Raw genomic sequence first — 15,988 nt, forward strand, 5'->3', positions numbered from 1 at the left:
AAAACACATAATGAAAAGTGCACGTGAATTGGTGAGCGTTGAGTAAATTAGCAATGAGACACTAACAGTCCAGTCCAAACCCAAGATTCTCCAGGATTAGAGAGTTTGGATCTGGGTCTGCTGGGGCTATGCTGGAGTTAGGTTCCTCACTCCAGCTCAGCCAGGACTCAGTTGATGTAAGTTATGTTGGTGTAAGTCCTCCAAAACCTGTGGGACATGCAAACAAAGACTTACAGCTATTGCAAATGCCTTTCAACTTGCTCATGTGACCTGGTAACCTGTTGAAATGACATTGGCAAAAAGGGGATGTCAAATTCTTCCATAGAGGTCACTGGAGGGGGCCCAATCTTCAAAACTCACCCCAACACTCACCTACTGGTTACACCCAAACTTAGGGTTGCCATATATTGAAGAGCAAAAAAGAGGACAGCCCGAGCCACTGCTAGCCCAAGCTGGGGAAAGAGGCATGTGGGGGCGCCCACAGACCTTTCCCAGCTTGGGCTGGCAGTAGCCATGACGTGCAGAGCAGCCTGCACCCAAGCCACCCAAGCCAGAGCTAACCTCCCCTCAAAAAACCTGAACATTTCCTTTTAAATGTAAAAATCTGCCCTGATAGGCATGTTGGCCTCCAAAAAGAGTACAGGTTTTTCTGGACATATGGCAACCCTACCCAAACTGAGAGTGCTCTCTGAAATAGATGTAACAACACTCCCTTCTTCTCATAAAATTAACATATCTCAGAGGCATTCCAAGAAAGCAGAAGAATGGGATGTTTTCTCCTTTCTATTTCCCCCCATTGTTTTCCATAGGCTTCCACTTTACAAAAAGAAATCCCACAAACGTACATGGATTCTTCAGGACTTGAAGGTAATTCTTCTCTTCTGTAATTAAAAATAATAATGGTTAAGGCATGCAATAACATTGTATAGGGATTTTTTGGAGAACAGGAGTATTTGTCTAGAAAAAAATATTTTGGTGCAGACATTCCTAAATAAGTTTTTATAAAGTTTAATTTCTGTAGGACATTTTATACCACCCATCATAGTACATATCCCAGGATGGTACATAGCTGTGCTACAGCTCAAACCTAGGCATGTTTACTCAGAGATAAATTCTACTGTGCTAGTTCCAGTGTAAACAGGATCTTAGTGTTTCATTTGTTATTCCATTTAGAATTTTGTAACTTTATACAAGTGGTGCCTGAATTTATTTTCCTGTCCTCTTCCTTCCTCTGCAGTCATGTCTTGTAGATCATGTGTACATTTACAGACTACTTATACTGCAGCTCCTATATAAAACACTCAGGGAATCTTTTTAGCTGAAGAGTGGGATAAAATAATGATATATATATATATATATATATATATATATATATATATATATATATATATATATATATATTTGCTTTCGTAGATTTTCACGGGTACAGGAATGCAGGTTTTGGTGTCTTCGGGTGTCTTCCCGTGTAAGAGTCGGGGTGTCTGTGCGACGTTTCGACGAGGTCTCACTCGTCATCTTCAGGCTGGTGCTTTCGGCTTCTTGTTACTGGAACAGAGCAGAGTCTGGTGTTTGAGTTCCTATAAATACTGTTGAGGGGTGTGGTGTATAGCCTCCAACGTTCTGGGCAGAGAGGAAGTTCCTAGATTAGTGTGCCTTTTCTTCTTTTGTTCCTTAATTACTTGAGGGATATCTTGGGTGATTTCATGAGTGATATTCTGAATACCACTGGGTGGGTCATTAAGTGTAGATTAGTTGCTAAAGCTTTCGTGTCTTGACCTCTTGAGCTTGTGAAGAGTTTTTCTGAGAAGATGGCTGTGCTGCATTTAGTTGTGCTCTGGCTTGGCTTCGTGTATAGGGGCGAGCTGTGGTTTTGTGCCTTGTGCCAGCCAGATCTGTGTAGGGATTGCAGGGGGGTGCAGCATCCGGATATATATATATATATATATATATATATATATATATATATATATGCTTTCGTAGATTTTCACGGGTACAGGAATGCAGGTTTTGGTGTCTTCGGGTGTCTTCCCGTGTAAGAGTCGGGGTGTCTGTGCGACGTTTCGACGAGGTCTCACTCGTCATCTTCAGGCTGGTGCTTTCGGCTTCTTGTTACTGGAACAGAGCAGAATCTGGTGTTTGAGTTCCTATAAATACTGTTGAGGGGTGTGGTGTATAGCCTCCAACGTTCTGGGCAGAGAGGAAGTTCCTAGATTAGTGTGCCTCTTCTTCTTTTGTTCCTTAATTACTTGAGGGATATCTTGAGTGATTTCATGAGTGATATTCTGAATACCACTGGGTGGGTCATTAAGTGTAGATTAGTTGCTAAAGCTTTTGTGTCTTGACCTCTTGAGCTTGTGAAGAGTTTTTCTGAGAAGATGGCTGTGCTGCATTTAGTTGTGCTCTGGCTTGGCTTCGTGTATAGGGGCGAGCTGTGGTTTTGTGCCTTGTGCCAGCCAGATCTGTGTAGGGATTGCAGGGGGGTGCAGCATCCGGAGGTGCCACTATAGTTTGGCTACTGGATGGAGTCTGTAATATGTCTGTGGAGAGGGTCTGGGTTTGGGTCTGGTGTGGTTGATTGGTGACGGCGTTCTGTGTGCCTCTGGTTCTGGTGTCGGTTTTTGTGGGGAGGGCTAATTTCCAGATGTCTGGCAGGCGGGACGTGTCGTCACGCTTGTTCATGTTGTGAGGGTGTTTCTCTATCTCGATGGCTTCCATGATTATTCTCTTGTGGTGATGTTCCATGTTAAAGAGCAATTTGGAATCTGCAAAATTAATTTCGTGTCCTGTTTCTTTCATGTGTTGGAAAAGAGAGGAAGTTTTTTCTTCTTTTTTGACGGCATTCTTGTGTTCTGCGATACGTGCATTTATTCGTCTGTTTGTTTGTCCAATGTACGTGGCTGGGCAGACTTTGCAGGGTATTTCATAGACCCCTTGGTTTTCCAGCTGGATTTTGTCTTTTGGGTTTCTGAGGATATTGGCTATTTTTTGGTTGGTGCAGAAGGCTGTTTTGATATTGTGTTTATGGAGGATTTTGCTGATTTTGTCTGTAGTGCCCTTGATATAAGGAAGGAGGGCCATGCCATTGTTTTCTTCTGTGTCTTGGTTTTTGGGGGGTGTTTCTTTTTGGATTAGCTTCGTAACCCTGTTTTTCTGGTATCCATTGGCGATTAACAATGGATGGACACACTATCTACCAGAAAAAAACACACACCAACCGCTACTTACATGCACAATCACACCACCACCCTGCACAAATAAACTCCGTAGCCAAGACTCTCATCTCCAGAACCAAACGCCTGGCTGACAAAGACCACTTGACAACTGAGTTACAGAATCTCTCAAATCTCTCAAATGTGTTAATCGCCAATGGAACTTCCTCTCTGCCCAGAACGTTGGAGGCTATACACCACACCCCTCAACAGTATTTATAGGAACTCAAACACCAGATTCTGCTCTGTTCCAGTAACAAGAAGCCGAAAGCACCAGCCTGAAGATGACGAGTGAGACCTCGTCGAAACGTCGCACAGACACCCCGACTCTTACACGGGAAGACACCCGAAGACACCAAAACCTGCATTCCTGTACCCGTGAAAATCTACGAAAGCATATATATATATATATATATATATATATATATATATATATATATAACCCTTTTAAATGAGATTCTGCAGGACAATGGAACTTCTCCCGTCCTTCATTTGCACCCTCTTCAAATCTGCTCTGGAGGTTAGGAGAACCCCCAGAATAGTGTGTGAGAGGGGAGATAATACTGCCAGGCAAGCTATGTTGAATACCATCCCTTATGTTTCTGAATGCATGGATAACACTGTTTTATTAGAAACTGTAACTGTTCCTGCCCTGTAGAGACATAATATTGCCAATATTTCTCCTTGCCCCTATATACACAACAACAAAACCCCTTTGTTTTACTTTATAGAGGGTGGAACTAAGAATTTGATTAATAAAAAAATGGATCAGCTTGCAAACAATTTGGCAGAGCTGGAAGGAGTTCCTGAAGCAGAAACTTTAGCCAAACTTTTGCTAGAGCCTAGCAAAGGCATGGGTAAGTACATTCAGATTACTGAGAATTTAAGGGTACAGTATGTGCTTGTACAGATTCAGGCTGTAGATTCAGGCTTGTAGACATCGCTGGAGGTCTGCAACTTTATTAGGCTATATCTAAAGGATTATGTGGGAGTCAGAAGGCATCAGGTACATTACATTCTTTCATCTGCACACGGCACCCTGAAATTAGACCTGTGGGTCCAAGTTTTGGAGGGCCCAGGAGTGCATTTGGAAATGTAAGAAACTGTTGTAGGCATCTCAGTATACAAGTTTCACAGAAGGAAAATTGGCAATGCTCAGGTGTTCTCCGAGCAAACAAAACACAGACAAAGGCAACACCTTGCAAAAAACCGAAAAGGCAAAACCGACCCCCCCAACCAAACAATAAACAAGATAATATAGCTTCAGTTTTTTAAAAATATATATACAGGGGTCTTTGGTGGATTGAAAGGAGGATGCACCACATTGGGCGCCCTAGGATTAAAATGTGACCCTGATATAGCTGATCATTTTGATAACATTTGGTGTATTTTTTAAAAAAATATTAGTTGTGTACTCCTACATTAAAGGCCAACATCCATAGCTGGGTTATTCTTTCCATCCAGTCTAGTAGGCAAGGCCAAAGTTCACAGTTTAGTGGTGTGGAAGGCAACCCTTTTAGTTCTGGTTTTGCCTAGCTCCAGACATCAGGGATTCAGTTTCTATCTTCTGGTTGTTGTTTTTTTGCAGTTCCCCTCCACTTTCTTAATATCAGTACATTTTCTTGTGTATCCTGTCTTTCCTTTTGCTCAGTGTTAGGCAGCAGCAGGGGTCAGGAAGAGCTTGTTCCCCATGCTATGGGAAGGTGACAGCCCCAGCCAGGACTGTTGCTGGATTTCTCAGAAGACGTTACATCTAGGGCACACAAAAATGGAGGGTATCCCTTCCAGTGCCCAGTGCCAAATGGCCCCAGCCCACTCATAGCAATGGTAACATCCCTCTCATCGCTGTAGAGCCAACTTCCCTGAATAACCATCCTGAAGAGTAGTAGTCTTCACAATGCTAGGCACCATGGAATCAAACAGGTGTTCATCAAAGAGCTAGGACTAGTGACAATGATGCAGTGTCTGATGCATTTCTGGATGCAATTAATCCAGTACAATGGATCAAGGTCTATGATGCCCATTACTATAATACTCTGTAATATGGTTACCACAGTGGGAGGTAGATCCAGGTTGCCAGGTCAGACCAACAAGTCCTCCTCCACTGTAGAAGAATTTACTTACTGTGAAGGTGGCTGCTTTACAGTGAATGGAGGGCATCCTATTCACCCAACTGAGATTATGGCTAGCTACAGAAGGATTAGCACAGTGATAATGCAGTATGCTAGTTAGTTTGCTGACCAAAGGCATATGTTTAGTTAAAGTGCCATTTCATCATAATTTAAGGAGATACAAAAATGGGATGCATCCGTGTGATCTCTTTAAAAGCAAGTTATATGAGTTCTGTCTGCAAAAGCTGGATGTATGTGGGTATTGCACAAGCTATACGATTATTGTAAAGAGAGATTACATTAGAAAAAATTAAGTTGCAAGATTCAGTAATGTGCAAATAGGTAAGGGTAAAGGTACCCCTGCCCATACGGGCCAGTCGTGACCGACTCTGGGGTTGCGCGCCTATCTCGCTTAAGAGGCCGGGGGCCAGCGCTGTCCGGAGACACTTCCGGGTCACGTGGCCAGCGTGACGAAGCTGCTCTGGCGAGCCTGCACTAGCGCAGCACACAGAAACGCCGTTTACCTTCCCGCTATAAAGCAGTACCTATTTATCTACTTGCACTTAAGAGTGCTTTCGAACTGGTAGATGGGCAGGAGCTGGGACCAAACGACGGGAGCTCACCCCGCCACGGGGATTTGAACCACCAACCATACGATCGGCAAGTCCTAGGCGCTGAGGTTTTACCCACAGCGCCACCCGCGTCCCTAATGTGCAAATATAATGTAAATAAAGCAAGCTTTTACATATTTCTCCCTACAAACTGTAGATAGTATAGTCTTCTGTAACTGTCTCTGTCTTATTTGCAACAGATATGGATGTCACTATAGCAACTGGTACAGGAAGGGTTAAGAATGCCTGTTTTCTAAGACTTGTTTTATAATTATATAAATACAAAAGAAGTTGTACTTCATTCTGTCACATTTCCTAATTATTCTGTAACTTGCTTTTGCCAACAAAATAGAATTATTATCAGATGAACAAAAACTTCAGTTACTAAATCAGCTGATACCTCCAGATGGACTCCAGCAACTTGGTAAGTGGAAACCCAGTAATGTAAGGAGCTAATGATTGATTGACAGTTTTAAAAAAACAATAATTTCATTTATTGATATTATTTATTAGATGTGTATACTGCCCTTCATCTATAGATCTCAGGGCATAAAAATACAATATAAAGAACAAAAAACACATAATAAAAATAAGAATAAAAACTAACCAATAATACCCTCTCCTACAACACATTTAAAAGGGTATCAGATGTTAATCAGCCAAAGGCCTGGTTGTATTTTTATTTGTTATCATTGTGCTGGATTCACACTTATTTTAATCACCTTAAGATTGTCATTATTTTGTGGGAGGGGTGTAATTGTATACTGGATGTTTAGGTTTGCACAATGAAGTAGATTAAAGCTCTCCGTCACAGCAGTGCAACAAATCCACTTTTTATCAAAAATTAAAAAAAAGTTAATAGCAACAATTAGTATTTTATTATTTATTATTTATTGAATTTATAAATTCATTGAATTTAACAACAACAACAAATTAATTTCTATACTGCTCTTCATCCAAAGGTCCTAGAGCAGGTTATAATAGGAAAAAACCCACAAAAATATATACAATAATATCAAACAGAAACAATAACCCCACCCCCTGTTTAAAAGGCCATAGATTAATTAGTCAAAGGCCAGTTGATGGAGAAAACTTTTTATTTGGCATCTAAAGTTATATAACAAATGCACCAGGTGAACCTCCCTGGGGAGAGCATTTCACAAGCAGAGAGTCACTCCAGAAAAGGCTCATTCTCAAGTTGCTGTGGTCAGGACCTCTTGTGGAAGAGGAACACATAGAAGGGCCTCAGATGATGATTGCAGAGTCTGGGTCAATTCATTGGGGAGAGGCAGTCTTTGAAGTATAGGTTTTGACCTATAAAGCCTTAAATGGCTTAGGAGCACAATACCTCAAGGCCTGTCTCTTCGCATATGAACTGACCTGGATCCTGCAATCATCATGTGAGAAAATGGTACTTTCGTGAGGGTGGGCTACCTACAGTAGGCACTCCTTGGTTCCCCCACTTGTGGCTAGACTTGCAACTGGCCATACTTATAATTGTGTGTGGAAGGCTTTCAAAGAATACACTGATATATAAACAGCTTTCTCTTTCTCTTTCCATTTTATTTTAAATAACTGTGTGTAAAATGAATGCTACTCCAGGGGGTAATTTTACCTTCAAAAGCAATTTTTCAGTAGGGAGAATAAGCTGCAAAGGGAAAGGTGGAGAACTGGAAAAGACCTGATAATTCACATAGGATGCCACATGCAGTACTTTGGCTGCTAAGAAATACAAACAATACTAAAATACAAGTCTTACCAACCTGACATCCTAGGCCACATACCACATGTCAGTCATGTTTGCTAAATCCCCCATTTTTGAAAATTACAGTGGTTGCATTTCCCCTTCCTCCAAGGATGTGATAAACCAGAATATATAAATTGCATTCTGCGTGTTGTTTGGGCAGGTTTGGTAAGTAATTGGAAAATACAGTAATTGGAAGTGTGGGGAGAACATTTTTCCTATATTACACAAAGCCTTTTACTACATGTAGGTAAACCAGAAGAAGAGCAAACAGAACAGACAAGGCAGCTACTGTCAAATGTAGTATCAACTCTCCAGCTTCTACAGCAAGCACATGTTCCTGAAGATGGCTTATCAGGTAGATTCTACAAGCTACATACAGCAAATAAATGTTTAGCTTAGGGCAGACTAATGGCTCAGTTGTGTCAAAGAATATAATGATAGAATAGTGACTCCAGAATTTGCATGCATAAAATGCTTAGTATTGTTAGAGGATTGGAGGGTTAGATGATGCTTGTGGGTCCCAATCATGCCTTTGGTCTTGTAACTATAAGATTGTAATCTACAGTAGAAGGAACTGCTGAGCTGCCCAGTTTCTTTGTAAAGTTAGTGGCCCTAGCTGGGCCTGTAAGCACCTTTTTGTACATGTCTAGAGTTGGTCAAGAACACATGTATTGCTATAGAGACAAATGACTGGTGGTGCTTTCAGGAGAGGGTAAGGTTGCTCCCCACTCATCTGGCTGGTTGTCATGCTAGGGGTAGGAGAATAATAGGCCAAGAACTAGTCTTTATTTTAGCCTCATCTGAAGGTGGGAGCTTGAAATGCACAGCGGATTGACTTGTATGCTGGAACCAAATCTATGCCTTTGTGGGTCCCCCCTTCAGAAGCCTAATGGGAAAGCAATATCTGTTATAGTGTTAATGCTATTAGTCCAATCTTATTCTCATATTGTATATATGTGGAAATAAAACCATATGTCCTAGATACCACAGTTTCCAATAGCTTCATTCCAAAGAATTGGAACCCTGGATATTGCTGGCACTTCTAGAGTCTCTCACCACTCAGCAACATGCATGAATATTCTCATTACTGCGGTTAAATAAGCTGTAAAACTATATTTCTTCCACAGAGGAAGAAATGAATGAGATGACAGAGAAAAGAAGAGCCTTACTTGCAAATCTGGACACTAATCTTAAGGTTCTTCAACCAGCTGAAGCTGTTAGACCAGGGCAACAAGACATTGGTGAGTATCAAAACCTATTACCTTGATTATAAAACATATTCAAAAATCTCCTAAATGAAAATTATTACTATTGATATTAATTAATAACTTTTAAGCCAGTTGGAAAAGCCTGTTGAAGACATAAAACTGCATGTGGGAAACAGTTTTGGTGCAGGACACTGTTAAGCATGTGAACTTAAACTAATAATTGATCCTAAATATATAAATAAATAAAAAGCTAGGATGTGTGCTCACAAAAAGCTTTATGCCACCTAGGATCATACACCACACCTCCCAAAGAGTGTCCTCTATAAGATGGCTTAAATTTGCAGCCAGACCAATCTTTTTTAAGGAATGCAAACAATGTTGAGCATTTTGGCTGGCCTATTCCTTATTTTGGGGTGCACTGGGTGGACTGGGTGTCCTCAACATAAATTATATTTTATAGCAAACAAGTAAAGATATATCATAGATGGGATAACAGAACAAGGAGCATTAGAATGGTTAGAGAGTGATACGCAGGAAATGAGGGAGAAGCTGGTGAATATATTTTTTATCAAACCAAACAGGCAATGGTGGCAGAATATTGAAAATCTCTTATTGAGAAACATCACTGAGATATGGGTGAAATATAAAGGTTGGATAGTTACAATGGAATGGTCTCGGAAGTGGGGTGCACATTTTTATTCTTATTTATTTTTATTACTTTGTCAAAAAATTTTTTTGAAAAAGATATAAATGACTATCAAATGTTTGAAAAGCTTACAAAAGGGGGGGGGGAGTAAAGTGAGATGAGCACCACAACCCCAGAGTCGTTCGCAACTGGACCTAATGGTTAGGGGTCCTTTTACCTTTACCTTTAACCAGGGCTTTATTTTGAGGGCAGCACCTGACTAGCCTCAGCAAAGCCCTGCTGTGCCTCTGCCTGGCAAGAGACCCTCCCTGGAGTTTGAAGTGGACATCCTTTATGGGAGAGGGTAAATCCTCCCTCAACCTCCGGAGAGGGCCCTTGATTTTTTATATTAGGCAACTGTAACAAAATTGGACCCAGTTGCTATCTACTAGTGAAGATGAAATTAGATAAGATTAACATGCTGCAAATGCAGAGAAGAAGAAGAGGAGGAGGAGGAGGAGGAGTTTGGACTTGATATCCCGCCTTTCACTCCCCTTAAGGAGTCTCAAAGCGCCCGGTTCACCAGATTACGAGTCCACCGCTCTTAACCACCACACCATGCTGGCTCTGTATATACTATAATGTATATAGTAATTTGATACACTTCAGTAAAGATGAAATTCAGTGAATAATGGCATTACATGGCTCAAAACATAGTGGCATACTTTGTAGTAGCGGTTTCTGGGATGGTGAAGGCAGGGCGACACTGCACACCAGTCTTCAAAATGGCTAGTGTCACTGCTGCTTAGCAAGAGGGCAAGGGGCAAGGCGCAAGAGCCTCAAATGCTCCTGCTGCCCCTGTGTGCCCATGCTGCATTAAGTTCCCTGTGCCTCAGTCCTCCCCCTCCCTTTTGGTAAGCAGCAGCAACATTTGCTGTTTTGAAGCTAGGTGCACAAAGCTGCCATGGCCCACTGATTGCTACTGATAGGGCAGGGAAATACCCCTATTTGAGATCCTGAAGAGTCACTACTAGTCGCAGTTGGCAATACTGGATGGGCCAATGTTCTAATATCAGGGAATTTCATGGTCATGTGTTGCTTTTAGACAATGAAATTAACATGCTGACAGAAAAAGGAAGCCATTTGCGTGCAAACTTGGAATCAAATATGAGAGATTTGGAAGAAGCTCAAGCTCTCGCAGCTACCCAGCCATCAGAAATGAGTGGTAAGTACTGTCAGGTAATTATGTTTTCTTTACATGTAACACTCTATAATTTTTGCCCCAGTCTTCTTTTGCCTTGTCCCATTGGTGTAATGTGTGTCTGTGGGAACCACTAAAACAACAATTACTCATGGTGGGTGACTTGTTGTTGCTGCTATTGTCCTTAGGGATTAAAGGGCTCTGCCCTTAAGGATACTGTATAATCAAAGACAAGACATTAGGAAGGAAAGTAAAAGAGAGGAGGGTCAGTTGGCAGAGGGAAAAGGTATTTAGCGGATCCAAAAACTGGTGGGTGGTCCATCCTTGTTGCTGGGCAGAGACCAGCTAATACCGTATTTTTTGCTCTATAACACACACCCGACCATAACACGCACATAGTTTTTAGAGGAGGAAAACAAGAAAAAAAATATTCTAAACGAAACAGCGGATGTATGATTTTTGTGGTTCATGCTGTGGCCACAGACATGTGGTGAGTTTGGGGTAGCCCAATGCAAAAATCCTGAGGATCCATGTGGATCCATGCTTTGTAACCACGTTTTTGCACCACTGCAGCCCCAGGCAACAGTGGGTGCGTGATTTTTTTGGTGCAAGCTGTAGCCATGGACATGCTATGTGATCTGATGGTGAATTTGGGGTGACCCAGTGCAAAAATCCTGAGGATGCATGTGGATCCGTGCTTTGTAACCATGTTTTAAGTGGGGAGGGAAGAAAAAGCACCCAAGGGACAAGGAACACGCGTGGGGTGGGTGGAGAAGGATGCTGTTAATAATGCAGAAGAGGGGTATAAGAGGAGAAGACTCCTCTCCTCTCCCGCTTTGCTGTGTCAAAGCAAGCCACGGAGGAGGGAAGGAAGGGGAACCATGGATCCTCTGCTCACGACTGCAGCAGATCCCCCCGCCATCTGTAGGCATTCGCTCCATAACACGCACAGACATTTCCCCTTACTTTCTAGGAGGAAAAAAGTGAGTGATATGGTGCAAAAAATACGGTAATTAGAACTCATTTTAGCAGTTTGTGAGTGCTTTCCTAAGCAAATAATAATGGCGAGGAAAGTGATGATGGGGGAAGGAAATTCATGTGTGTTTTAGAAACTGGGTGAATTTAAAGAGAGTTATATCAACTAGTCAATGAGAGAAATCATAAACACATCCATATGTATGTGTGACCAAATGATTACATATACAGTGGTACCTCGGGTTACAGACGCTTAAGGTTATAGATGCATCAGGTTGCAGACTCCGCTAACCCAGAAATAGTACCTTGGGTTAAGAACTTTGCTTCAGGATGAGAACAGAAATCGCATGGCGGCAGCGCGGCAGCAGCGGGAGGCACCATTAAAGTGGTACCTCAGGTTAAGAACAGTTTCAGGTTAAGAATGGACCTCCAGAATGAATTAAGTTCTTAACCAGAGGTAACACTGTATAAGCATCATTTAGCAAGAGGTCCAAAGACCAATTAAAAGTGGCAGTTTAGGCCTCAGAACTAAAAAACTCCCCAAGTTTCTTCACCATAGAACATGACTGTTTATAGAAAGGTTTCCTTGTATATAATTCAAGTTACCTTTTTGTGTAATACATTGTTACATGCCACTCCAATCTCTGCCAAATAGCTGCATGAGATTCCAGGGGTACTAGGCACTCATCCAGGGTAGCACGTCAGTTGGGAAATCAAGGTACAGCAGAGACTAGTGTATTTAAGAAATATGGTTTAAAGGTTAACCTCTGACCATTAGGTCTAGTCGCGGATGACTCTGGGGTTGCGCGCTCATCTCACTCTATAGGCCAAGGGAGCCGGCGTTTGTCTGCAGACAGCTCCTGGGTCATGCGGCCAGCATGACTAAGCTGCTTCTGGTGAACTAGAGCAGCGCGCGGAAACACCATTTACCTTCCCGCCAGAGCGATACCTATTTATCTACTTGCACTTGACGTGCTTTTGAACTGCTAGGTGGGTAGGAGCTGGGACCGAACAACGGGAGCTCACCCCGTCGCAGGGATTCAAACTGTCGACCTTCCGATCGGCAAGCCCTAGGCTCTGTGGTTTATTGTACACATATTTACACCTGGGTCTACTTTGGAGAGAGTTCAGAGGATTACGCTACATCTTAAGAGGAGCTTGTTCCCTATGGCAATGCAGCGATGGAGTCCAAGGCAGCCTGCATGCCATCTCTGTCCTGCTGCCCTAGCCTGCCAAGATGGTTCTGTCCCAAATGGCCTCTGCCTGATGTTCTGCCCACTTCCTTTCTTCTTTCCAAGAACCCCTGCTCCTAGCAACTCCTCCCCACCTGTCTGTTGCTCCCCCTCCAGACCCCTATTTTTTAAAGGACAACTTTTCCCCCCTACTTGATATCACTCTTGTTTCACCCTCCTTCCCTCACTGGCAGAGCCTGGTTGATGGTTTCCATTGATGACTTTCTTCCAGAACCTTTTGTCATTCTTAACAACTTCTGTCTCAGTTGAGGTGCTGACATCTTCCCTTCAGTACTCCAAATATTATCTAAATTCTACCATTTATTAATTTCTAACATTCACTAACTCTAGCAGTTATAGGTTCCCTTGCACATTCAAACTGTGTTACCCCAGATGTGTAACAACATTAAAAGGTGTTGCAAGCACAAAAATGTCTCTTTTTCTACAGAGAACAAAGTGAAGGAGTTACTACAACAAAGAGAACTGTTGACTGCAGATTTAGAGCAGAATATGCAGGACCTGCAAACTATAAAAGCTCTTGCAGCTGTCTTGGAAGAAAAAGCTAAGCCTGGTAAATGCAGAATAATTGGAATAGGTACAGAAAGATCACATAGGCATGTGACACAGGGCCTGTTATAGGGGTAAAACTTAATTTTTTCAATTTTTTTCAGTGAGGGATCTTAAAAATATGTTTTGGGGTGTGAGGAATCTGCTGTTTTTGTGACTGGATAGCTTTTAGCTTGGTAAGTCTTCATTTGATGAAGACACACACAAACTACTTTTGGAAAACCAAAGAATTTTAATTCTACCTTCTGAAATAATAATATAATGTAATAATAAGTGCAAGTACTTGGCAATCATTTTTAATGATCTCTGTGCAGTTTTACACATATTTTACTTACTAAGCAAAGCTAAATTATATTAATTTAACCAAAATATATTTTGAATTCCCAAGTCACATTACAACTTATTAGCACATTTTTGAAACTTGAAAGTTTAAAAATTCAACATCCCCTAATGTGACAGAGTGTTTATGAAATGAGGTAAAGAAAAAGCACAGGTCTGGACATTTGTAGACATATAACAGAACCAGGGCTTTAATGAAGTAGATAAAACTTTTGAAATCTAAGGGGCTCCCCAAAACAAATTGTTAGTAAATAATAGCAGGTGGACATAGGCACGGGGTGAAATGGAGAACTATATGTGGATGTGTATATGCCATACATTTAAAACACGTTCAAAGCATGCTTCTTTCCTACCCACTCGCAATCGTAGAAACTGCCAACACTACTTCCTTTTTAGTTTGTGGGGAGTCGTATCCAATGGAATGGGTGTTCCTTACATTTCAGATACTTAGCAATTAAGAGATTTTATTATAGAAATTTCCAGAGCCAAGGTATGGGGAAGTAGGCAGATGTTTTTTCTCTTTACTGACTCAGTTAGTACTTTCTGACTGGCGAATCCAGAAAACTGAGGGAGTCTGTCCCACTTTCCACAAATCTTTGCTCCCATCTAGTTTCTCGCAACAGAGTGAACAGCCATTCCATTGGATACGACAGCCCACTCTCAAAACTACACTTTAGGTCAGACCAATTATTCTTTCTTTGGATTGTAGCTCTGTAAGGGGAAGACTTTAGTTCCTAGGATTCTTAGGGAGTGAGGGAAGGAACGTTTTGACTTTCTTCTTACATTTTTCACTTTGCAGAGAAGGGAATTGATGAACTCTCAAAAGAAAGAAAGGTTTTGCTTGCAAGTTTGAAATCAAATATGAAGGAGTTAGAAGAAGCAGAAACTCTTGCTGCTGCCCAACCAGGAAGTGTGAGTGGTAAGTACAATATCCACATAAAACCCATTTTGAAGGTTGAAGCACATTCTAATATTTTAAACATTTGATGTGATTTCATCATTTTATTCTATTTTACAAAAATAAATAAATCATTGCTGCTTGCTTTATGAGCTTAGGACAAGCAAGTGGATATGCATATGACTGACTGATAATACATAGCTGTTTGTTGACACATTTACTTAAAGAAGATTATTAGCAAAAATGTACTATTTAGTTTGAAATATATATCTTACACTAAATGTACTAAGTGTTTGTGTATCCACAGATAAAAAGATAAAGGAGCTTAAAGAACAAAGAAAGGTACTAGCTGCACATCTAGAAGCAAATCAACAGGATCTGCAAATGGCGCAAGCTTCTTCTCCAGAACCTGCTGAAGCAAGCAAACTTCAGAGTAAGTGCATTCACTGTATGTATGCTCTGTTGTCATTAGATTGGTAACCGATGGAAATTCATGTTCTCCGCTATTAAACCCTCCCACAAACCCTACTTTCAAAATGCATAATAAGCAATTCAATCCAGGTAAATAACATGAGCAACGTATCTTTAAAATATATATATACAATATTCCTTCAAATTTACTTGAGTCAGTCCAAATGGATTTATTGGCTTGAAGAAATCCTTCCCCATGATGAAGTCCTTGATTTCAAGAGCTCTTTTTTCTTTTTAAAAGGAAATTCCCAAAAGAGGACACATTTTTCAACTTCAGCTTTATTTGTTTGCTTGTTTGTGTGTTTGTTTGTTTGTTTGTTTGTTTGTTTGTGTGTTTAATCTTCATCTTTCTGGGGTTGGTTAGGCACCAGGCGGCAGGCATATTTCAGTTCTGCACAGCTGGGCTCTCCCAAAGGGAGAGATTTTAGATTTAGATTTGCAGAGCTGGAATGTACCCTTAGGATCATCTAGTCCAATCCCCTGCAACGCAAGAATCTTTCCCCAACACATGGGACTCAAACCTACAACCCTGAGATTAAGAGTCTCGTGCTGAGCTATCCTGAGAGAGAGAGACAGAGAGCGCTCAGAGGTGGTTGTGGCTGCCAGCCCCCAGCTGACAGTGCTCTGTCCCATTGCACTGGGAGGCAACAGCCTTGCATTCTTCGCCTCCTTCCCTGGCTGCAGCTGCCCTTGCCCACCAACGCATGCCCAGACTGTCAGCTCTGAACCTCCAGACATCTTTTAAAATTCAAAAATTCTCCTCAAATGCTGTTTTAGGCATCCAATTTCCGAAT

General features: G+C 41.5%; 1 protein-coding gene across 4 annotated transcripts in view; it reads left to right on the forward strand.

Annotated features, from left to right (window-relative positions):
• CCDC7 (coiled-coil domain containing 7) overlaps nucleotides 1-15,988 on the forward strand; it is a 165,565-nt gene that overhangs the window by 60,195 nt on the left and 89,382 nt on the right. For all 4 annotated transcript variants that reach the window (XM_082193696.1, XM_082193698.1, XM_082193699.1 and 1 more), the window contains exons 20-28: nucleotides 810-867; nucleotides 3,941-4,066; nucleotides 6,284-6,355; nucleotides 7,926-8,033; nucleotides 8,806-8,919; nucleotides 10,617-10,736; nucleotides 13,368-13,490; nucleotides 14,625-14,744; nucleotides 15,031-15,156. In XM_082193696.1, the coding sequence (XP_082049822.1) occupies nucleotides 810-867; nucleotides 3,941-4,066; nucleotides 6,284-6,355; nucleotides 7,926-8,033; nucleotides 8,806-8,919; nucleotides 10,617-10,736; nucleotides 13,368-13,490; nucleotides 14,625-14,744; nucleotides 15,031-15,156 (967 nt within the window). The remainder of the gene's footprint in view (nucleotides 1-809; nucleotides 868-3,940; nucleotides 4,067-6,283; nucleotides 6,356-7,925; nucleotides 8,034-8,805; nucleotides 8,920-10,616; nucleotides 10,737-13,367; nucleotides 13,491-14,624; nucleotides 14,745-15,030; nucleotides 15,157-15,988) is intronic.

This window comes from Podarcis vaucheri (genome assembly GCF_965113315.1).
Source record: "Podarcis vaucheri genome assembly, chromosome: 12".
NCBI lineage: Eukaryota > Metazoa > Chordata > Lepidosauria > Squamata > Lacertidae > Podarcis > Podarcis vaucheri.